At 44.7% G+C, this 24,650-nt stretch overlaps 1 protein-coding gene across 2 annotated transcripts; it reads right to left on the bottom strand.

The window, feature by feature from the left end:
- Window positions 1–3,696: 3,696 nt before the first annotated feature.
- Window positions 3,697–19,613, bottom strand: LIPG (lipase G, endothelial type). 2 transcript variants are annotated; one of them, XM_073343519.1, is made up of 10 exons: window positions 19,271–19,613; window positions 17,123–17,319; window positions 15,274–15,453; window positions 13,979–14,090; window positions 10,356–10,580; window positions 9,635–9,877; window positions 8,921–9,041; window positions 7,965–8,183; window positions 7,266–7,370; window positions 3,697–5,611 (listed from the first exon to the last, which is right to left on the bottom strand). In XM_073343519.1, the coding sequence occupies exons 1-10, from the start codon at window positions 19,362–19,364 to the stop codon at window positions 5,590–5,592; spliced, it is 1,518 nt and encodes a 505-aa protein (XP_073199620.1). In that variant the 5' UTR covers window positions 19,365–19,613; the 3' UTR covers window positions 3,697–5,589. The 2 variants fall into 2 exon arrangements, with proteins under 2 accessions (XP_073199620.1, XP_073199621.1); XM_073343520.1 differs by lacking the exon at window positions 15,274–15,453.
- Between the last annotated feature and the right edge of the window lie 5,037 nt (window positions 19,614–24,650).

Below are 24,650 nucleotides of genomic sequence, written 5' to 3'. Positions count from 1 at the left end.
AGGTATATTTTGCTCATCTGAAACTAAAACCAGCCTTGCTGTTGATATTTTGTTAGCCAAAAGGAGGCTGCACATGAAAAATTTAACCAGACTTAACTTTGGTCCAAGTTTGGGATTGTTTCTTTTTTTTATCTGAGCCAGTTTGCCCATTCCTTTATAACTAGGATCACTGATTATAAGAGATGGAATAGTGTGACCAGGAAAGAATTTATTGGTGGAATCTTATGTTCGTAACATGAATCTTATCTCTTCAACCCCCTCCCCAGTTTTCCTTCTTGTGGCAATCTGTGTCAGAAGGAATTTACTTGGAATACTCTGCCTTCTATGTCTTCTTTGTAATGCTGGCCATGAAAATCCTAGAGCTGGGTGAAACGTTTTGCAGAGTGACCTAGAACAAAAAAGGTAGGGATGTACAACAGTATTTTTTTCTTTTTTCAAACCTCAGAAAGAGATCTGATTCCATTTGACTTTAAGTTTGGAGTCTGGGTCAGTTCTTGTTTAGGTCTTGTCTACACTACAAAGTTTTGTCGGCAAAAGCTGCGTTTTGCCAACAAAACGGGAGGTGTACACACTACAAAGCTACTTTTGGCAGCAAAACTCTGCTGTTTTGCTGACAAAACAAAACCATCTCAATAAGAGACATAAAGCTTTTTGCGGGCAAAGTTAAAGCGACAAAGCATCCGCGTACACTGCTGTTTTGTCGACGTAACTGGCTTCCACCAGTATCCCACAGTGCCGGCAGTGACCCGCTCTGCTTACTGTTTTGATCTCTGCTGCCCTGCAGGCATGCGCCTCTCTCCTTTCAAAGTTCCAGGAAGTATCTAACAGCTGTGGGTGCTGCTCTGTTCTGGGAACAAAGAGAGCAAATCATTAATGTGGTATACTGTTGTTTTCCCCTGCACTCAGAACACAGGGGCAGGCAGACTGCTGCTGCGGAAGGGGCGGGAGGGAAGGAGGGCAGGAACTGATGTGCTGTTTTGACATTCCTCCGTACCAAGAGCTCACAGAGCGGCTCAGGATGCCACTTCCGGCAGCTAAGGATGCTGTAGGAGAACTCGGCAGGCAGAGCGGGCTGCTTGGGCAAGAAACTGCTGTGTCGAGTAGCAGATCTGGGGGCTATGTTGGGGGGCTGTTCCCCCTTCCCCTGCCTCAGGATAGGTCGGTCAGACTGCTGTCTGACCCGTCTCCTCCCAAACGCACCCTTCTCCCTCCCCCACTACACTTCAGTTGAAAAGCGGCTGACAGATGGGATTGAGAAATCTGCATCATGTGATGCTGTACCTGCCCCATGAGGCATTGCAAACCCTTCGCAAAGCACCCTGGCCAGCTACACAGTGGGATAGCTACCACAGTGCACTGCTCTCTGTGTCGATGCAAGAGCTGCTAGTGTGGATGCACTCTGCTGACACAAGGAGCTAGTGTGGACATGTAACAGCAGTTTTAATTAAAGAGCTTTCATTAAAGCAGCATAACTTTTGCCAACAAAACTTTGTAATGTAGCCAAGGCCTTAGGAAAGACTGTTATACCCATTCTTATCTGCGGTATAAAGTTTGCTGACACTTTTGCACAGATTTTAAAAAGTTGCTAAATTCTGTGTGTTCACTGCCAAGAAAAAATTCCTTGGAAGCCAGTGACTGTATAATTTGTGTTGGGATGTATACATTCTAGCAAGAGTAAAATCATAACTCATCCCATTGTTGTTTCAGGATCATTACCTTCAGGTCCTCAGATTTTTGCAATATGGCACACGTGAGGCTACCTTTGGAGCTTCACTTGTGGAAAATGACTATCTGTGTTGCACATTCTCTATGGTTTCCAGTGCTAAACACCACTACTGGCTTCCAGTTCAATTCAAGGCATTGATTTTGCTCTATAAAGATTTTATCATTTGGGAACTGTCTGCATGTGGGGAGATGGTACCACTTGCCCGCTGTAACATCTAGATAAGATGAGAAAATCTGAAGTACTCCTGCTAACAATCTGGTATTGGGGCTTAAAAAGCTGGAGTGAGTGGGGTTACTCTGGAGAATTGTGTGTGGCATTGTTACAAGAGAGTTGTCAGTTGGATGGAGATTGACTCTAAGCATGTGCATTAAAAAAACCACCCTACTTGGTCATTTCTATACTGCCTTTCCAAAAAGTAGCTATTTTCTTTGCATAAGCAACCATACCTCTGTTTTTAACATACAAAAAGGTTTACTCACCCCTGAGTTAAATCCTTCAGGGGGTATGGCACAGGTTTTAGATACTTACTTCCTCTGCAAAACCACTGTATTGATGGGATATGTGCCATCAGCGACCCAGACAAAAGATTTCCTTAAAGCCACAAGGATAGCCTGCCCAAAATGATTTTGTAAGATCGCTGCACTGGCCTTGTTACAGGTGGGGAGATTTGGAGAGTTAAGCTATTCTTGGGACAGTTAGAGTGAAGTTCATAAGTGCTTAGTGCTGGCCTAACTTGGCTTTGATTGAAGTCAAGGGGAGTAGTCTTCGGCCCATACTCAGCCTTTCTGAAAAAATCTCATTTTAGGAAAGTAAGATTAATGGAAGAAATCAATGGACCAGTGGGAAAAAGGACAAATTTGTCTTGGCAAGTTTTGGGGAGGCTGCTAAACACCAGCACTGGCCCCTGGAGTCAAACAAACATGTTCACTACCAAAATGGTGGTAGTTGCTTAAAGGCACAATAGGCTTCTAGAAAGCAAAACCCAGCCCACCAAGCACAAAGAAATTAGAGGGAAGTTACCTAGCCAAAGTAGAAATTCAGATCTTTAGTTCAGCACCAATTTGTATGTGGATCAGGCTAAGAGATAAGGAAAAGTGCTGTCTTGGCTGAAAACAGTAACTCTTAACTAGCCTGTTTCCTTCTCCCCTAGTAAGGTCGTCTTGGAAATTTCTGGTTTCAAAGTAGCAGCTGTGTTAGTCTGTATTTGCAAAAAGAAAAGGAGGACTTGTAGCACCTTAGAGACGAACAAATTTATTTGAGCATAAGCTTTCGGGAGCTACAGGTCACTTCATCGGATTTCTGGATCACTAAAGATCTCAGAATGAAACACTAGGAAGTATCATATTAGAATCCCTGGATAACTTATTTGCAGTTGATTAGCAGTATTTTTTTTTTACACAGATGTGCAAATTCAAAATGCACTCACTTTGCAGTTCCCTTTCAAAGGGAGGGTCATCCCTTTGGCAATGCAGGATTGTTACAGAACATTGTCAATACCTTTTTCTTTTTTCTTTTTAAAGTTAGAGGAATGTAAATGCGGGTGTTTGGAATGGCTGAAGTCTCACGAATTGTCCTGCTGCAGTAACTTGTCTAGACTGCTTTTTTGTTCTTAAAGCAAGTGTAATAAACTTCACTTCAGTGAGAGAGTCTAATCTAAATGTGGGCAAAGCTGTAGCAGGGAGAGCACCCAAGCTTCCTCACTAAAGTATGGAAAACTTTGCAGCTGAGATGGCGTAGAATGTGTTTCCTTGCCTGCCTCCACTAGAAATTCTTTCCCCTAGTCCCAATGGCTAGCATTACCCTTATGTTCACTGATCTCAGACACCATAGTTGAAGCTTAGACAAATTCAGACCGGAAATAAGGCACGAATTTAACAATAAGTAATGCTGTGGATTTTATGTCACTGAATTCTTAAATCAAGGTTGGACGTTATTCTAAAAGATAAACTCCAGGAATTATTTTGGAAATCAGACTAGATGATCACAGTATTCATTCTGGCCTTGGAATTTATTAACCACATCCTGTTCTCAGTGACTTCACTGGCAACAGTGTTTGACCTGCATTGTTTACAAGTTTGAATAAAATAGGCAGAAGGATTTCATGGCCAACTTACAGGGTGTTCTCCTTTCCCAGAATTACAAACTGTGCACCTTATTTCTACAAGAGACTTGTTTATTTTTCTGCTTAAAGTTTATAAAAACTGTTATTCCAAAGCAAAGTTTAAACTTTTTACAAATGTACATTTGAGAAATAAATAGTGTTCAAAGTCATACAAAAAACATAAATATACAAATAGAGCTTCAAGACCACTGTATAAATATATGGCATGGCGACAAATCACAGATAGTTACCAGAGGCTTCAATTATTGAAGACTGTATATAACCAAGACAAACATCACGCTATTCTCCAAATATGTATGGTTATTTTAACTTTGGTTGGAATGAGACACTAAGAAAGAAGCCAAACTAACGCACCCTTGTTGGCCCTTTAAAGAGACGTGGCTGATGACGGTCTTCATAACTTAAAGCATCAGGCCGCCTAGCAGCTCTGGTGTTTGTGTAGAAAGCATTGCACTTTCACACCAAAACCAAGAGTGATCCCAAATGTATTAAAATGCCCCCACCCCCTGAAAAGACAGTCAGGTCACCTCTGGCCTAAGCAGACTGAGTACCTGCAAGAATCTGGCCTTTTCAGAACAGTAGTTTCCCGCAGGATGGATTAAATTTAATTCCATTACAAAACCAAGCTTAGCTGGAATCCTGGAATAAAAATATCGTTAAAACACTTTTGGGGTGGAAGGGTGGTTATGTGTTGTAGGTTAAATTAGTTCCCAAACCTTGTCAAGTGCCTGCGTGTGCACATACTCACACAAAACCTTAAAATGTGCCTTGCTGCTACAGTTGCATTCAAGTTCAGTTTGCAGAGGTGAATGCATCCTCAAAATACATATTGCTGAATGATGTCAAGCTTGCCTGTAGCAGTACAGATACCTTCCAAGTATACAGTAAGTCGATGGCTGTTGCCCTTCTATATGGTTCAGGACAAGATCTGCATGAAGCAAGTACTGGATAGTCCTTGTTTAAATAAAATACTGACGTTTATCAGAACAAACATTTTAAAGGAAAGTAGCTGCCAATAACTTCAGGATCTGCGTTCTCGATAGAACAGAGGGGGATGGAGTAGTGGACTTTTTTACAGGATTAGCCATGTGTACTACAATATCTGGCAGATCTACAGTAATGGTCTCTGGGAAAAGCAAAGGACAGAATGGAGAGAAGATGGAAGTTAGAGGAGAGACTACCTTGTGCTTAGCCTTTTACACTTTGCTGGTTTGGGCTACTCATTCTTCCACATCGTTTAGTGCAATTTTAGACTCTGTAGTACTCCTAAGCTGTACATACACTGTTATGCATCCTCAGTAGCTTAGTCACCAGCTATTCTGATCAGCTAAATCAATTTCCCCTTGACTTCTACGGCACATAGGTAGACTAGAACCAAGGCACAGATTTATCTCAACTTTGTTGATACTTCCAATGGTCTGGGACAACTGGGAACAGACTATGCAGAGCATAACACAGATCAGGAAAATTAGGTTAATGCACATAAACTAGACTCCCCTAAGTAGGGTGAGTTTAGTAATTTTAATAAGTTATTCTAGGACAGCAACTGAATGCATATGGATCACTCCTCACCAGAAACATTGCCTGCATCAGTTCAACAAGACCGAGTTCTCTGTCCTGAATAGTAAGTGATACTAAGACAAACTGCATAAATGTCTCTCCACCTATGTAATCTTCTGCAGTAGGCTTCTCATATGTTTTGGATAGTTAGGTCCTTTTGTGCAAGTCTTCAGAAAAACCTTCAGTGGCGATTCAAAGCTGATCTAAGGAAAGAGTGGGGAGAAATGGATGAAAAGAAGAAATACCTGGTAAAATGCAAAGCTGGCTTTTTTTTTTTAAGTTCAAAATTGTAACATATGGATTCGTAAGAAAGCAAGCCATGGACACGTGAGACAGGCTGAAGACTAGGTGCAATTTAGTATTTTGTCTTATTTGGAACCTTTGCCTACAATAACTTTCAGAGAGCTGGAACCTTTTATGGGAACTCCAACTTGTACCAAGTGTAACGTGCATTTAGACAGACTTGCAGATGGCTGTGATGCAAGGCAAAAAGTGTAATTGCTAATAGACAAACTATATGTTTAAGATCTTTGACTCTAGAGCCTGCACATTCAGTTGTATTCAGGAATGGATTGATACTTTGACCTACAAATCTAACTACAACTTACTGAGGGCATAACTACATTGCAATTAAACACCTGTGGCTGGCCCATGTCAACTGACTCAGGCTAAGGAGCTGTTTAATTGTGGTGTAGACATTCACGCTCAGGCTGGAGTCAGAGCCCTGGGACCTTCCCCCTTGCAGGGTTTCAGAGCCCAGGCTCCAGCCCAAACTTGAAGGTCTACCCCACAATTAAACAGCCCCTTAGCCCAAGCCCCACAAATCCAAGTCAGCTGACACGGGCCAGCCACAGGTGTTTAATTGCAACGTAGATATACCCTGAGGGCCTAAATCTGCCCATCCATTAATACTCATCTACTTACTTGTCAAGTAAGCTACTACACCAGATGAGAAAGGGTGGTAGATTCCAGCCCCAAAGCAGTAATTCCAGGAGTGAACCTACACCATGAGGAAGAGTCTGGTTTGCCAGCTGTCTTTCTGCTATGTAGGCATTACTGGAAAGTGCATTACTGCAGCCTGCCTTTGTACCTTCTGGGTTAGGTCTGGGTATTTGTTTCAGCTAGCACATTCTCCAATTCCTTTGCCATGAGAATCTTATATTGGCCTTTGCACATGATCTCGTTTGTGAAATTCTTAATACACACAGCAGCAACACTAAAAGCAATTCACTATTTCTGCCAAATCTGGCACTAGATACCATCTGATATTGCTCAAAGACAGAATTCTGCCATCTGAGGTCACTGTGCAAGCAAACTTTTTACACAGGGCTTTGTTACAGCGTTTGCAAAAGCTCTAACAGTTTGCATTTTGATTAGTGTTGTACAGACTCTTCTTTTACAGCTTGGACTTTACGTCCAAGAGGTGCTAGACCTCTAGTGTATCTCAGATGAAGTCAGTGGAGTGATCTAGAACAAATTTGGACTTTTTTTTTACTACATAGGATAGTTAGAGTCATCAAATCCTCACTACTTAACACTTGATGGATTTAAAGTCACACTGCAGGAGCAATCCGAATTGATCAGGAGGGTGCACTAGAGTTTAGAGTACCTCCTTTGTAGAAGCGGTTATATAGCCCTAAATGGGCCAGCTGAGTTTTCATGAACATGCCTTTAGTAATTAGGAGTCCACTGAGTTCTATTAAGCTTTCTTGCTCAAGACTGTAAGAACATCTGTTGCAAATTTCTCCCCACTTACTGAAATTTCAGTGTCAATCTGGTTATACTTGTCCTCATTATACACAGCTTAATGCCTTAGACAATAGGATTTCAAAAGGTAAGCATTTAATTAAACCCTACCTTGTTTGGTTTTTTGTTGGCCATCCATCTCTACATTTCACAAACCAAAGATCTTTACCAGGAGATATGTTGGTCAGCTGAAGATCCTCTGCACAGAAAGTTAACCTGAAAGGAAAAGGTCAGAAGCCATGGAGACATTACACATACAAACCGATGCAAGTTATTTATACACTTTAGAAAGTAGCTTCTAAATGGAACACATAGCCATTATTCTTTTCTAGAGACAGAGAAGGGGTCAGCAAGAGTTATAGCACTGTTCACTGGCAGGAAGGCAATTCTTGTCAGATTTGGGCCATTTCTATTTCAAGAATGCTGTTTCACCACTCCTTCTAGAGTATTAGTTTTTAACAGTGATCAGTCTGCTATTGAATGGCATTCACAATAATTAGTTTCCTTCTCTAGTTTAGTGCTTTACAAGTAACATAAGGGGCAGTAAGAAGCCAAGTCCTTGACACAGCATGTATATTCTTCTGAATTAATTAGCTTCTCTAACCGGCAACATCAGGAAGTTCACCACTGTAAGCCCTGCTACAGGGTGCCATCTGACAGAGGCATTGCTTGAACCATCAAAGGTCCCTCACTGAGCAGCCATTAGCTACTTTTCTTGCTGTCTTTGACACATCTGAACACTCTTGATTCGGAAGTCTCAAACTCCCATCAAGTCACCAGTGTTCCCTAAAGAAATACTGCTCTACTCACTTCTGTTGCGTTTCCCCAGACTTCACACGTATACGTCTGATCTGCAGCTCTTTGGAAGGTTTAGCAGATCGGAACCAGTAACTTTTGAGCTCTCTCCACAGATTGTACCAAGACTGAGATGATCCCTCCCAGGTGAGCTTGATCCGTAAGAGGTCACCAATGTCTTCTTCAGTATAGACCAAGAACGGGTTAGTAGAATTCAGGCCAATTTGCTCAAGTCTGAAAAATAGGCAGAGACTCAGCATTCTTCCTCATTAATGAAGCAACTTACTGCACTTCTCAAACACTTGTGTTGGGAAAAGAAGAGTTTTAGAGAGAGCATCAAGCATTCCACACAGGCAGTTGACGATCATGGTTCTAATTTGTTACTGGTTTGATTAAAGAAAGTGACTCTGGCTATCTGGTTTAGTGTTATCCTTGTGGGGTGTCTCATATTTGGCTCCTTCATTTTTCTAGCACCTCCTAAGGCAACATGCAGTTACAATTCACATCATCCTTCTGGGGGAGTAAGTAAAGGAACTATACACCCTTTTTGTAATCCCCCAGATGAGGAATGCTTTTTGCCAAGGACAGACTACAGGGGGATGCTTTTAAACCACATAAAAATCCTCCATCATGCAAGGCAGAGGAGAGGTCTTTGGTAAGATTGGTGGTAGGGAAAGAAAAGAGGAAACAAGGCACATTACCCCTTACAGCCCAGGGATTTGTGTATCAGACTGGAAGCCAATCTACTGTCTCCTACATGGCAGTTCATCTCCCCAAGAGTAAAATCTGGCACTAATTAGGTTGCTGCTTTATCATCATTCAGCAGATCTTTGGATATTAGACTCTACTGCAACAATAGCAATAATTCTTTCTCAACTCTACTTTTATTGTTAACAGTTGCTTCTAGTTCCATGAGTCCTTCCCACTGTTCTGATCAAAATAGGGAGATGAGTCAGTTGAACTCCACTTACATTTCCAGAGAGAGGGGCTGAGACTCGCCATTGGTACCATGAAGAGTGACTGAGAACGTGGGTTCCGTTTCTCCTAAACTTTTGTAGCTGAAGATATGCATTTTCATCTGATAATGGTAAACTGAAGAGAGACAAGCACAGAGTCCAGTTTGTGAATAGAGGGCATTGTTTATTCCATGACAAGTTGTGGTTTGCAAGATGGTGCCAGCTGGCAGAGACGAGATCACCCATACAAGTAGCCTTAATGGGGGCCTATGAGCCTTAGCTCAGATTAGAAAGCTGATAATTACTCAGCCACAGATGGAACTCTAGGACCATTCCCTGAGCCTTGTGTTGCAGCAGAATCCTAGCGATCTTCTACCTTCCCCACACAGTTCCTACATAGAGGAACATTGTTGAAAGTGTCCTCTTACAGAAGTAGTCAGGGAAACATTTGTTTTAGTGGGGAGGTGGAGTGTTTATGTTCTTCCTTAATATTAAATGTTGCTATCTTGCTACCAGGAAGCAGATTTTATTCACGTGTATTAATGAAAGTTGCTTTTATTGTCACCATCTGTTGCACATCTGTACTATTTTAGTTTCTGCTAAGCCCTCCAAATTCTAAATCTGAATTCAAGAATTCTGAAACAGAGGGAGATAACTTTATAGAGAACAGAATATTTTTGTCAGAGAGATGAGTGGGTTATGATCTCAGTAGCTTAAAAAAAATACTACCTCTGAAAGGCATATCTGCTCTGGTTTTTAAGTACATCTTGCTGTTCCTTTTGTTCCTCATTTTCTTGGCATTGTAGCCAATGCTGTTGCAGCGGTTCTTTCGGCAGCTCAGGCAGATTCCCTTCTTGAAACGGCTGGAGTCGGTGCACTGAAAGGCGAAGCTCTGCTTATCTTGGTTCACAAGGGAGTCCACAAAGAGGTGTACAGCTCGCTCATGTTCACATCTAACAACATCCCCAATATCTAGCTCAATAGAGAAAGATGTGGTGGTAACTTCAGCAATTTAACATTCACCACCCCAACACCTACAATCTGCTGCAAAAGTTAGTGAGTTAAACTAATTGTAATTCAATACAAGTTAAGTCTGACCAAAACCAGATACGCTTCTCAATTAAAAACAATGAAACATTAATACAATACATTTAAGGCTGACAGACTTTTGTTCATACACATTTAGCTGTAGAGATGGAAGGCAAGACTTCAGAGCCAGTATAACATGGCCTGAAGTAGAAATTCATTTTTCAGCTCCTGATGCTTAACACCAGACTTACAAGATTTACTGATTTCAAGAGGAGAGGGCAGTCTAAAGACAGCTTAGATGGAGAACTGCCTCTTGTTAGATTGTAACTATTATTCCAATACACCTGCCTATGTAAGGTGTGTGTCTCTTCTCCCCCCCCCCTTCCCCAGTCAATTATTAAATAAAAAAATAAGAACTTACTCCCATATGCAATTGCTCCCAAAACATCACTTAATCCACAACCAGGCTGGAAATCTCCCCCGTTGGGATAAACATCAATGTGACCCACAGGCATCTGGATCCCAATGCTAACACCCAGTGTTTCCTTCGTAAATGTATGAAGAACGTCCACAAAGTCTGCATCATCAGGGGAGAGACGTCTGTGAGGATCAGCTCCTTCAAACATAGGGCCAGCTGGATCCAAGCCTGTTAAGCAGAGCGCACAATACAGCAGCAGCAAAAAATCTGCTAGGTACTTTCCTAGCAGAGGGTGACGCAACCAGACCCTACCCCCACAGGGTACAATCTAGAAAAACAAGTGTACAATTTTCATTCAATCACTGTCACACGGAGTGAGTGTGTGCATTAATAGCTGGAATCTTCCCAGGTTATTAAGGGACATTCCTTCAAAACTGCTGCTGTTAGAAGCTGTGATTCAAAGAACAGAAGTTTTTTAAAAAAAAAAAAAGGTAGTGAAATGTCCATGGTGCCGGACACTCCAGCCACTAGGCACTTGTGAGTCTGTATTAGAGGGGTCCAATGGCGTGGCAACCAGGGCAAGTACCACCACGAGGTGTCTGATCACCAGGAGAGAAAGCTGGTCATTTGTTTAGCCATTATTCATGTTGTGAATGGAGGAAGTTTGTGTTGATACAGTTCTGAAATGTGTCACTGTTAGTGCTTAGGTATTAAGGGCTAAATCTGGACTTCAAGAGGAGCAGTGAGTGAGCAGTGGATTGAACAAGTGAAGGCCTTTACCCTGTAGGACACTTTATTATCCCTTCACATGGTGTGGAATGAATATAAAACTAGAGGCGTAAAGTTTAGCTTAAATTTGGTTAAAGAAATGTGTTGTAAAGAAAGGCCCTAACTAGCAACTAAGAGAAAGGCCTTGAAAGTAATGAGTTATAAGTAGGGAGGGTGGCAGGTTCAAAAAATAACTAATGAAATAAGGGCAGTTTCTAAAAAGAAGGTCTCTGACTGATAGAGGTGACTGCAGATGGTTTTAAATAAGACATTGTCTGTCTTAAAATGAGCCAACATGGATCTTCCCACCCCACATACCAGTGTTATCTCAAAAATTAGAGCCTATGTGAACCCAGGTGCAACAAATAAAACCCGTTAGTCAGAAAGGAGGAGGGGAGGAATAGCCTTGGAGAAAGGTGGTTGTAAATCTTATCTGGACTAAGACTAGAAATGAGGGTAAACTGTCTCAAATTTGTTTTTCGCTGACATCAGTAATTGGCAATGACATCTCTTGTTAAAGGGTATAAAAAAAAATAAACTCTTAAAGGGTTCATTGCTAATACCTGCCTGACCACACTGGAGCCGACCAATATGGATCTAAGCATCCCTGGGTTTAGCCTGTTTTAGTATCTTGATCAAATGCTTATCAATATTTTGTTGCTGTTTCGATGTAATAACTTATTTAGGCATGTTTACAGCAATTGTATAAATAACATTTGGCCTTTGGATTTAATAAAGGAATTTATAGTTAAGTTAGCATTGTGCTAATACCCTGCATAAATAGTAACTCCAACACAAGGTAAGTTCTGTGGGTAGGTGTGTTAGTTGAGATTTTCATGTAGGGGCATAAGAGATGTGACTTGGAGACAGGTTCATTAGTACGGGAGGGGCAAAGGAGACAGTTTATGAAGCATGAATTTCTATAGGGGAGAGGAACCACTGCAGAATCCAGAAGGTAAATTGGCAGAGGAGAGATTGGTGGGGAAGAAGAGAGAGAGGTAGTAAAGAAAATCTGAACAACTGACCTTTCCCAGTGTTCAAGGGATCCAAATTCCTATTAGTAACACCATATTGATGCCTTGGACAATAGGAAATTTCTTTATGGTAATAAGGTCTAGACAAGAGTAGCTGGTTAACACTAAGAACTAAAGATAGGTCAAAACCAAAATGTTTTGTCTGAACCATCCTGTACGTTGGCAATTTTTAACCTGAGGAACCTGGTTATAAGTAGAGCCCCTTCCAAATGCACAGTCCATTTTAGTCAATTTCATGGTCAGAGGATTTTAAAAATCGTTAATTTCATGAGTTCAGCTATTTAAATCTGAAATTTCACAGTGTTGTAATTGTAGGGGTCCTGACCCAAAAAGGAGTTGGGGGGGGAGGTCACAAGGCTATTGAAGGGGGGTTGCAGTACTGGTACCCTTACTTCTGCGCAACTGCTGGTGGCTACATTGTCTTCAGAGCTGGGCAGCTGGAGAGCAGCAGCTGCTGGCTAGGAGCCCAGCTCTGAAGGCAGAGCTGCCGCCAGCAGAAGCAAGGATGGCACGGTGTGGTATTACCACCCTTACTTCTGCTCTGCTGCCTTCAGAGCTGGGCAGCCAGAAAGGGTGGCATGGTATGGTATTGCCACCCTGACTTCTATGCTGCTGCTGGCAGGGGGCTGCCTTCAGAGCTGAGCGCCCAGCCAACAGCCACTGCTTTCTGGTCGCCCAGCTTTGAAGGCAGCGCAGAAGTAAGGGTGGCAATACCCCGACCCCCCTAAAATAACCTGGAACCCCCCAGCAATTCCATTTGAGGTCAGGACCCCCAATTTGAGAAACGCCAGTCTTCCCCTGTGAAATCTGCATAGTATAGGGTAAAACGACACCAGACCAGATCTCACAGTCCAAGACCCATTTTTCATGGCCGTGAATTTGGTAGGGTCCTAGTTATAAGCCACTACTAGCCACTACCCTATTTTGTCTTATCTAATAAAAATGAACCTAGTTGTCTCTAAATTGAGGGCTTGTGACATTTGGAGGTCACCAGGTGGAAATGTCAATTTCCACTGTTTAGTAACTTTAAGTACTAGTTTATTCAAATGGTAGTATTATCTGCTTTCCCCGGTCACTTATACTGGTTTTGTTGCAAGTGTTTATGGGGAGATGCATATCTTATCCCTACTGTAGCAGGTAATTAAGCTATACACGTTATTGCAGGGAAAGTCCTGTTCCCAATGAGGCCCTCCCCACCATGTTTCCAAATAATCTCTACAAGATCCAAGTCATTCCACATGGAAAGATGAAAGTTTCTCTTTAGACTACTGGCTTTCTGAACCAATAGCACTTTACTAGGAAGTGAGTCATGGAGGGACAAAGTAGCTCTTCACAAAGGAAGAGCGGAGTTTAAAATTTGAAGTCGGCCAAAAGGGAAGCAAATGGCTCTCACGCTTAGGCTAGCTTGTAGGCCATGTCTACTCAGAGATTTAGAATTTTGATAGCAGGGATGGATCTGAGAGCATCTGAATGAATCCGTGTTTAGCTTGCACATCTAGTTGGGACCTGAAGCCAGTTAGTGCCAGCAGTCTCACTTTCATGAGAAAGCGTCAGGACTAATAAAAATCCAAGGATCTTTTTTTCTGGCAAAAAGTGAGAGGTAGAATCGCCTTAGTTTAATATCCTTTAGATGCAAGAAAAGCCATCAGTGAGGAGTGTGACTGGAGAATTACAAAAGAAAATAAGTTGGATACTTTAATTATTACTAACCCCAGACTAAGACATCTCAACAAAGCAGTTCAGATTTTGAGGTTCTGACAATCCTGTTAATATTGCAGGAGGAGACAAAAGTATTGCATGGTAGCAGTTTTAGGACAGCCTTACCTGTAATTCTGCCTATTGTTCCATTTGCATAGTTACCAGCATATCCAGCAACATGGGCACCAAGACTGTACCCAATTAAGTGGACATTCTCAAGCAGCAGGTTCTGCTTTTCCTGCAAGTGTAGAAATAATTAAGTTTGTTCATATTTTCAAGAGAGTTGATAACTCATATCTAGAAGAGGGACTCAAACTGCAAAGTTTAGGTCTAGACATCCCCAGTGTAAAAGTGGTTTTGGATCGTGCCTGTAACTGTTATGTTTTCTCAAGACACCGGCAAGGTGATTCAGTCGTTTGGAGACTAGTCAGTCCTGTCTTGTTTCTAGCCTTCAGTCACAGTAAAGGTATGCTTTGAGAAACTATCTGGAGTGAGGAGTCTGGGCTTCAGTGCATTCAACTTTAGTAACTTAGTAGCAGCATTAGCAGGGTAGCTTTTATTTTTTCCAGCAATGGTACTGATTTTTGGATGCCAAACTTGACATCCAAGTCATCTTCAGACATCTTCAGAGGTCTGAGCATCCAAATTCCAACTGAAGTCAATTGGTTCTGCAGGTGCTCAGCACCAAGGGCGCCAGAATGTTTGTAGAAGTGGGGACGGCCAACGGACACTGGAACCAGGGGGCTATGCCCTCCCCTTTTTTACATGGGCATCATTTGGGGGGTGCGGGGGTAGCGTTGCACTTCCCACCCCACCCCCCAAACTGCAAGCCTTGGGTAGGCGTGGAGAGGCACCACCAAGGGGGCTGCGATTTGTGGTGGGGGATCAGCTCAGTTTGGAGGGCAACACTGCCCCCCAAACTACACCCATGTTAAAAAATGGGGGGCATGCCTCCCTACCCCAGTTCCAGCACTGTTGCTCAGCACCTCTGAACACATGCTCAAAGAGTCTCAATCTGGGGCATCTGCAAATAGAGGCACTCAGTCACTGGTCACCTCTTGAGAACTTGGGCCTTAATTTTGATCAAGTGAAGGGTCTAAACTTTTAAATTCAGTAAGCACTGTATATCTGCTCTTGTTTGTAGCATTAGATAAGGTCATCCCATTGGCCAGAACTCCAGTCCTGATGTAAGCAGATGTATCCTCACTAAAGCAGGAATAGAATCACTTAAGAGTTGCTCCTGCTTACACTAGGTTTGAATTTGGCACATCTTTGTGCTTGACTGTGCCACTGAACTGAGATCAAGAATTACACCATCTTTCACATTCCAGAAGTGCTAGAACTGGTGTACGTTCTGTTCCCCTGTGCAAATTGAACGATACAGTACACTACAGCACAGGGGGCAGTATTACAAGTTTTACCTGTAACCAGTTGAGCACCCTTGCAACGGCCTCTCCAACCACCTTTGTGTTGTTCACAGCATCAGTATAGAGCTGATGGGCAAGTCCAAGCCAGTCCACCACCACCACATTAGCACCCTTCTCTCTCTCCTGAAGAGCGGCCACCAGGCTTTCCAGCCAGTTTTCAAACAAGCCACTCATCTACAAGAGAGAAAATATAAGTTCTTCCTGGTCATAGAAAGCTGGACACACACATGCCATTAGGTTAGCCTTAAGCTTTAAAATTTACATGGTCAACTTTTTACAGTTACAGCTTTAACTAGGCACCAGTGCTTGTATCCAGCACTTCGCTAGTATCTCTATAAAAAAAGAGGTCTTCTCTTGAACACTGTCTCCACGCTTCATTTAGAAAGTTCGATTTCTTTGGTCAGCTTCATGTGGCACAAATATAAAATGAGGATAAAAGACCCGGGCTGGTCAGTTTGATTTTGCAGAGTTCTTATAAGTGCTAGCAACATTGCATCACTATGCTAATTATGCCTTCAAGCATAAGTAGTAGGAGGTTGCAAAGTACAGAACACGAAAAGTACAGTAGCCTGTATATTCTACACCAGAGACTACTTGGGCCTCCCCATACTGGAGGACGGGGGGGCGGCCCACAATCTAAAGGGGAGGACACATGACCGCCTCACAGGTCTCCTCTGCCCAGTGACACCTTCCGCCATGCAGAGATGGACAAGTGGCTCGTCCAAGGCCCCATTCCTCCACCCAGGGCTGGCCTGATCCTGCCGGTCACCCCCACTTCTCGTAGCCCCTTTTTGGTGATCAGTTGGCAAGAGCAAAGGGGTCAAATGCCCAATTTTGCCAAAAAAGTTGAGATATCCAGGGCCAAAACAGTCACCTGGTCACCCTAGGCCAGGGCTCCCCAAACTTTTTCAGTCATCCCCCTCCTCCCCATCCCCGCTGCGAAGCGGAGGCCTGGAGCTGGAAGTGGGGTTGCGGTCGGCAGCATGACCAGAGGTGCAGGTGGGGCACAGCCAGGAGCCGTGGCTGGGAGCAGAGCCATAGCTGGGGCTGGGGCAGGGCTGGGGTGGGGGCAGAGCGGAACTGGGGGCAGAGCAGGGCTGGGTGGCGCTCCCACCCTTCCCCCGTGGGGGCTGAGCCAAGCCCCACTGTGCCTCCCCCAGCCCTATTATGCTGCCCCCTCCCCTCCAAATTTTCCTCTGTGCCCCTCTAGGGGGACATACCCCACAGTTTGGGGGCCACCGCCCTAGACTGTGATAAGAGCTGCCCAGGGAGCCTGGGCAGCTATGGGGAGCCCAGAGCCCTCCATCTTCTGGGCAGGGGGCTGAGGTGCCTGAGAGCCCCTGGCCTGTGCGCCTGAGAGCCCCTGGCCTGTGCGCCTGCCCCCCAGGGCATCCCACTCAGGGCAGGTGGAAGGTCCAGGGCTCCCAACAATGGCCCAGGCTCCCTGGGCAGAATATAGAGGCTGTGTAGAATATACAGGCTACTGTACTTTTTGTGTTCTGTACTTTGCTTGTACCACGGCCCCAGCTTCCGGCCAGGCCAAGGGAAGGGCCTTGGGGGAAAGGGGTGAGCAGGGGGCGGGGCCCCATGGCGGAAAGCGGGAGGAGATGTGGAGGGACCCAAATGTTCTTTGTGCCCAGGACCCCAATAAATCTTAATCTGCCTCTGGGCACTTGACCCCTCCAACACCCCTTCTAGGGGTCGCCTCTGTTCTCGACAGAGACACATGCATGAAAACTCAAGCATACCAAATAATATTGTTAGAGCCGTTCGTGCTGCCCAATTAAAGAGCACAAAGAAAACTAAACAGTGCCTAGAGCTACATTGAATTCCCCATACTTACTGTCCATCCATGAATAATAAAGAAGGTTTTAGCTGTCAAATTGAATTTGCAGTCCTCTAAACATTTGTCTTGGCCTATGGAGAGAAAGCAGTCTTCATCCCCTGGAACTGTGGAGGAGCGAAGATTAAACTTCACTTGTAGTTTCTGAGCCTGTGCAAGTTCTTTTTCTTTCTTCGGCAGCTCAGCAATAGTGTCATCTGGAGACAGATCAGCAGGGTGCATGGTTACTACTTTTATGGTCTTATTCAACAAAGTAGATGCAAGGTAGGATTTAGAAGTAGAGTATTTTAAGAGTTTGCTGCCCTTTTGGTGTCAAACGAAGGCTGGGATATGGGAAATCAGATTCTCCACTTCTTCAATTTGAGGAAGGGGAGGTGATTTTCTGGTTCACACAAAATACAGTACTTCTAAAGATACCTCTAAAAGACACCAGCTGGCAGAGACAGCTGCACAGGGAGGATACCTCAACTTCTTTAAATGCCCTTGTCTACATCCTCTGCAAGTGATTCAAAGTCAGACACTACATCCCCCTACTTATCATCCATCCAGTAGAGCAGCATTTTCCAGCTCAACAGCTGGCTTTTGTTCTGTCAAAGCAAGAAGCTTCATGCCGTGTTCTTCTAAAGTTTTGAAAAACAGGTTTCTCAGTAATATCCAAACTTTTCTGAGGCCTGGGGCTTCTTTAATGGAAGATTGGGACTTCTGCCACTTTCCTGTAATTGAACTTCACACAGGATCTCCTACACACTATGGCAAACTATCCTGATTACAGATTGGTGAGCTGCCCAGTCACTTCAGTCTGCTAGCCACAGTAGTTTGGTATGGAATTACAGGAGGGAGGGAGGGTGTCCAGAAGGATGCCATGGGGGGATACTGTGCTGTTCATTTAATTAGTGTAAGTCAGTTATGCAGAGTAGATAATGTTGATTGGCTTTCAGGAGCATGGCTTGCTGCAGCTCAAATAGGCCAAAATGTATTGACCTTCCAAAATCTAATTATCCATGGAAAATGCTGCAGCCCTTATTAGCACAAAATCCCCATTGACTTTGATGGCAGTTCTGAGAAAGGGTTACAGAATTTGCCTTTCCCCTTCCCATCTGTACTTTAAGTGGAGGCAGGGAGTGATTAACAGCTGGGTTTCTGTGGAGCAACAAGTGCTATATTTGACACTGAATCAGTTTAGAATTCATTTCAAAATTGGTGTCGAGTTTTACTGTAAGTGCAACTTTTATAAACTGAAGGGAAATTTAGCCCTCGTGCAACTCCTGTGACTTCAGTGGAAGTACACCTGCTTTATACCACTGTCCCTTTACTAGAGTTTTACAGCTAACAGGTAGGATCAAGCCCACGTTAACATGAGATTACGTGTCTTGATCACCTCAACATGCTATTTGCCTTGTCTCTATCACCTTACAGAATGCACCAGGGCTCAGGAGAACAGGTGAGCAGAACTAGCTATGAAGAGGTGTGTATGTGAGAGTGTGTCTAACAGGTTTCCTGTATCCAGGCTCCAAGAAGTGACAGTTAGTTAGGGGTGCTGTTCGAGGGTACTGCTTATGCCTTGCTACACTATCTACATAACAGTTTGTTTAAAGCTTGTAGAGTGAGTAAAATATTTCTAGCGTTCAGAGGGAACTTTCATATATTTCCTAGAGCACTAGCTCGTCTACCTGTTCAGCTGAAAAAGGCTACTTCGATTTCCTACCCCATGCCTACACTGCGTGATGCATGTTCCAGCTTTCTACACACTCGTCTTATCAAATACTTAAAAAGAAATCAAGTTTTCTCTTAAGAGGTTTGCTATTACAGTAATGGAACCACCTCTCCCAGCAGTTATCCCCTTCAATCTGAAACTTTAGTGCCTTGTATGGATCAAGACTGTGGGTGGTAGGAGAAATCCACCATTATGTTAAACTAAACTTATATGAACTTTATTTTTACAATAGCAGTTTATTTAATACCCAGTACAAAAAGGTATGAAAGTAGGCATTGAACCAACCAAAGGAACACGGCCAAGAACAAGTTAAAGTCACCATGGAGTTATAAGTGGGGCACATAAATGACTGGAATCTGACTGTCTAGTCCATGCGTTAAGTCAATGAAATCACTGTTGCACTGATCCTTACACTAAGGGCTGGTGTCAGTTACCTTTCAGCAGTTCTTCCTTTGCAACCGGTGCGGAGTCCCTCGCTGCAATGCCAAAGACAATTCCAATGAGCAGCAGGAAAGCAGAGCTTCTCATTGCTTAAACGAGTCAGGATCTCTTCTTTTTGCGCGCGCGTGTGTGTGTGTGTGTGTGTGAGGGGGGGGTCTCTTCTCTTTTCCTGCTGCTGGCCGTATTCCAGTCGGAGCCGGGGAGATAGATGCACCCGGCTTCTCAGCCTCCCTCCTCCACCAGAAGGAACGAGAACGTAGCTCGTTCAAAGGAGAGAAAGGGAGAGGAGCAACTGCAAGGCGCCTAGAGCTGCCGGTGAAGCCTTGCTCCTGCCAAGAGGCGGGCTGGGGGGTAGTTGTTACCGTCAGAATTGGGAGTCACCTGACCCATGGCCAGATGGTTTTGACTAATTTATGCGTGGCTGCGGGATCCGATTGGTCACACCCTCCCCGGACGCGAGGCGGCAGTTTTCCAAATAGTCTGAATGAAGCCGGCAGCCCGCGGCGCAGCGAGGCAGGAGGGAGCCGGGGAGCAGCGTGGCGTTGCCGGCGGCGGCGGCCCGCCCTGCCGCCACGCGGGGCCGCTGGAGGCCGCCTGAGCTGCCCCCTGCGGTCCTGTGCCCGGGGGTGGCAGCGGGATCTTCCCGCTTGTCAGAGCCGGGCTGGGGCACGTCGCCCTCGCGTCCTCCCGCTCCGCTTCTCCGGGGTAACAGGAGGCCGCCGGGGGGAGGCTGAGTCCGTCCCCTTTCCGCAGCTGCTCTGGGGGAGGAGGGGACTCCGCTTCTAGACCTAGACTTGGGCGCCGCAGCGGGGGGGGGGGGGGGGTCCCAGAGTTGCTGGAGCCAGCCCTGATGCTTTACTGCTTCGTCCCTGGCACAGTGCTGCTTTCTGACTCAACACCCTTACCCCCTCCCGCCATGCTACTGCCTTCTCCACCCAGCCCCTTGCCTGCTCCTCTTCCCCCCACACCCCCTTCCAGGGCAGCTACTTCCTGAGCCACTGCCCCCATGTCTGTCTACATCGTCCCAGTGCACCCATCACCAGGGGATCAGTTCTGGGTCCGGTTCTGTTCAACATCTTCATCAGTGATTTAGATAATGGCACAAAGAGGACACATAAAGTTTGCCGAGGATACCAAGCTGGGAGGGGTTGCAAGTGCTTTGGAGGATAGGGTTAAAATTCAAAATGATCTGGACAAGCTGGAGAAATGGTCTTAAGAAAACAGAATGAAATTAAGAAGGACACATGAAAAGTACTCTACTTAGGAACAATCAGTTGCACACGTACAAAATGGGAAATGACTGCCTAGGAAGGAGCACTGGGGAAAGGGAGCTGTGGGTCATAGTGGATCACAAGCTAAATATGAGACAACACAACAGTGTAACACTTGCAAAAAAAGCAAACATTCCAGGATGTATTAGCAGGAGTGTCGTAAGCATGACACGAGAAGTAATTCTTCCACTTTACTCTGTGCTGATTAGGCCTTAACTGTAGTATTGTGTCCAGTGCTGGGTACCACATTTCAGGAAAGATGTGGACAAATTGGAGAAAGTCCAGAGAAGAGCAAGAAAAATTATTAAAGGTCTAGAAAACATGACCTGTGAGGGAAGATTGAAAAAATTGGGTTTGTTTAGTCTGGAGAAGAGAAGACTGAGAGGGGCCATGTTATCAGTTTTCAAGTACATAAAAGGTTATTACAAGGAGGAGGGAGAAAAATTATTCTCCTTAACATCTGAGGATAGGACAAGAAGCAATGGGCTTAAATTGCAGCAAGGGAGGTTTAGGTTGGACATTAGGAAAAACTTCCTATCTGTCAGGGTGGTTAAGCACTGGAATAAATTCCCTCGGCGGGTTGTGAAATCTCCATCAGTGGAGGTTTTTAAGAGCAGGTTGGACAAACACCTGTCAGGGATGGTCTAGATAATACTTAGTCCTGCCACGAGTGCAGTGGACTAAACTAGATGGCCTCTCGAGGCCCTTTCCAGTCCTATGATTATATGGTACTCTGTGGATGGCTGCTGACTTCTCTTGGATCCCCCCAGGGCTGCTTTTTAACAACGCTTTCCCCCAGTAAACCCAGGGGTGGCATCTGTGCCCTTTTCAACAACTCCCATCCCAGGATACTGGAAGGGATACTGCTGCTCCCCACTCCAATGCTCTGACTGCAATATCCCCAGGGAACTGACTCACCAGGCCACTGTCTGCTCCCTATTGTGGAGCACTGACTGCTTCTTGCTCTACCCTGAAAGTGGCAACCTTCAGGGTGGCACTCCAAAGAGCGAGGCCTGGAGCTTACTGGCAGCTGGCCCAAGACTGGAATTGCTCCTGAAGGAGGGGAATAACCATGTGTATGCAGGGTCTGAATGAACTCTCCCCTGACAGCTAGTGATGAGCTGGGGAGGGGAAAAGACTTCAGGACCAGACTGTATTTACATGAACACACCCACTCTGCCTAGGTATGAGCAGACAGAGCTGTGGTGTTGGGTTACCCCGCCAGTGGGTTGGAGCGACCAGCAGGGTGGCGACACCAGAGCAAGCGCTCAGATGGTGGAGCGAGCAAGGTGCCTTCTCACTTCCAGCCCCCACAGGTACAGATACAGATACAAACAGATACAGCTCTGAACTCTGTGTCTTCGCTGACACTGTGAGTGGGATGTGGTGGAGGGAGAATGGGGGCAGTATGTTAAAGGACCTTTTGGTTGTTGGACTCGAGAACCTGAGGCAAAAGACGCTACCCAATGTAGTCTCGGGTGGGTGTTTTGTTCATGGTTTTATGATTATGAATCCTGCTTGGGGCATTTTCCCTAATCAATGCTGGGTGACTTCCCTTCTTTCATTAAAACTTTCTGTTCTACACTCAGACTCCATGCTTGTGAGAGGGGAAGTACTGCCTCTGAGAGGTGCCCAGGGGTGGTGTGTAATTTTCCTGGATTACTGAGTAGGGGGGTTGAGCCGGTTCTGCGTTGTATTGTTGAAAAGGAACCCCTAGATATTGAACCCAGCCCTGGTTGCTGCCAGCTCCACCTGGTTGAAGGGTTACACGTGGATCCCACCACCATTCACTGCAGTTAGCTTTCCCACAGCAAAGACTATCTGACAATGGTGGGAAAGGAGGAGGAATAATTGCGGCAGAGTAATTCCTGGCTGCCTCAGTGGAAGATGGAATGTGGGCCTTGTGATGGAGGGGCTAATTCTGAAGTTAGGGGCTTGGACAGTGTAAATGCAAGGACCAAAAATACTGTCTGCAGTGACCCCTTCCCTCAGTAACCTGAATGGGCTGGAGAAATGACTACTCTCCTCATCTCAGCCATCTCACCATCTCACCTCCCTGTCCTGAGAGGCAGGGGTTGACCTGTCTCCCATCTGTAAACCAGAATAGAGCTCCCCGCAGAAAAGACAGGAAGGGAGTCAAGTTTTGAGGTGGGGGGAGTGTATTCTACTTGGAAAACCAACAGCGTTTATTTCCATGCCACCTTTCACACGGAATTGCCTCCCCCAGGCACTTTCCAAATCGTTACCGTCTCGACATTTACATGCACTTTCTAAACCATTCCCTCTCGACATTTAAAGCCTTTCCGAGAGATCTATTTTTTACTCTGTGCTCTGCCACTGACTCACTGTGTGTCCTGGGGCAAGGCCAGTTTGTCAAAAGTGGCCTCACATTTAATGTGTTTCCATTTTTGGGTGCCCACCAATGACACACTTGATCTGATTTACACAGGTGCTGTACTCCAGATGAAGTCACTAAGAGCTGTAGGTGCTCAGCAATGCCCAGAATCAAGCCTTTAAGGTGTCTCAAGTAAGGCATCTGAAACCAGAAGCCACTTTTCAAAAATGTGGCTTTGCCACCTCTGTGCCTCAGTTTCCCCATCTGTAAAATGGGGGTTGTGACACTTTCCTTCCCTTTGTTAAACACTATGAGGTCTATGAATAAACCATGCCATATAAGTGCTAAATCTATGAATAACCCATGCCATATAAGTGCTAACTGAAAAGTGAGAGTCCTGTGAAATCTCATCAAAAAGATCAAAGAACTTCAGAGGGTCCAGGTAACATATCTAGACTGAAATTTTTAATGGGAGATAAACAGCAACAAGCTGTGTGAATGGGGCTGAAGGTGAACTCACAAGCTACTTCAAACTCTCATCCTGAGCAATTCCAAGGAACTTCATTCATTAACACTAGATAAACCATTCAATACCGCAGGTCTATTATTTGTATTACCATAGCACGTAGGAGCCCTAGTCATGGATCAGGTCCCCATTGTGCTAGGTGCTGTACAAACACAGAACAAAACAGTCCCTTACCCAGCACTAGTGCATTTAGTTAGCCAGATAATAAATGTACATTTCCACATGGATCTGCAAATTATTCTCTCTTATAACTATAAACCTGCCTCATTAACCTTACAGATGGGGCAAAAGTGGAACACTGGGTCTGAATGGCCCCTCCTGAACTTTGGATCCAGGTCAGTAGAAGAACTTCTTAGCTTGGGCCTAACTATATAATAGACAGAAGCAGGAAAGTAGATAAGAAATGTGGATTGGATTCCGTACTGGGACGAACTCTCTGCAGGCCAAGCCATCTTTAGGTATTTTACTTTAGTCACAAACAAACAAGTCATTCTCTTAAAATGAGCTATTATGATGGCTTTGGGCTATTTGGGGTTAGCAAGGTATTTATTATTGAAATTAATGGCCCAACAATGGGATTGGGAGGTATTCCAATAAAGACTTTTGATTTGCACACCAAGGATACAAGTAAAACTGAATCAGAGTTTTATATTTTAATCTCTGATCAGAAATCCAGGGTATGGTAATGACCTAATACTAGGTTAAAAGAAAAGGAGTACTAGTGGCACCTTAGAGACTAACCAATTTACGAAAACTCACGAAAGCTTATGCTCAAATAAATTGGTTAGTCTCTAAGGTGCCTGTTCTTTTTGCGAATACAGACTAACACGGCTGCTACTCTGAAACCTAATACTGGGTTGTTAGGGTTCCTTTTCAATTCTCTTCCATGCACACCAATACACAGAACCTCTCCTCGTATATATTATCCACTGCCCTCCCGCCCGCCCCCTCCCGCTTCCCTTTATGTTCATTCCTCTTCTCCAGTTGGAGAGGAAGTGGAATGAAGGATTTACAGCTTTTTTTTTTTAAAAGGTTTAGTTATAAAATGCAATTTGGGCATCAGGATTTAATGGGATAGACTTTGGTTACCAGGTTCCCTTCCCAGCTCCCTCCACCTAATCCGGGTTTGAGACGGATGGGAGCGGGGGCGGGGCAGACTCATGCTGGGGAATGAATGGAGCGATGGGGGGAAGGGACGGTTTTGACCGGCAGTAACCCTGGAGCACACAGGAGCTGGGGAC

Source organism: Lepidochelys kempii, chromosome 5 (assembly GCF_965140265.1).
Source record: "Lepidochelys kempii isolate rLepKem1 chromosome 5, rLepKem1.hap2, whole genome shotgun sequence".
NCBI classification, from domain to species: domain Eukaryota; kingdom Metazoa; phylum Chordata; order Testudines; family Cheloniidae; genus Lepidochelys; species Lepidochelys kempii.
This window is presented reverse-complemented; position numbering and strand designations above follow the sequence as displayed.

Coding starts and splice junctions, on each gene's coding strand:
- LIPG (XM_073343519.1), bottom strand. CDS start 19,364: ATGAGAAGCTCTGCTTTCCTGCTGCTCATTGGAATTGTCTTTGGCATT. Junction 15,454..17,122: donor TTATTATTCATGGATGGACA/GTAAGTATGGGG, acceptor TCTCTCTTGTAG/ATGAGTGGCTTGTTTGAAAA. Junction 10,581..13,978: donor AACAATAGGCAGAATTACAG/GTAAGGCTGTCC, acceptor TCTGCTTAACAG/GCTTGGATCCAGCTGGCCCT.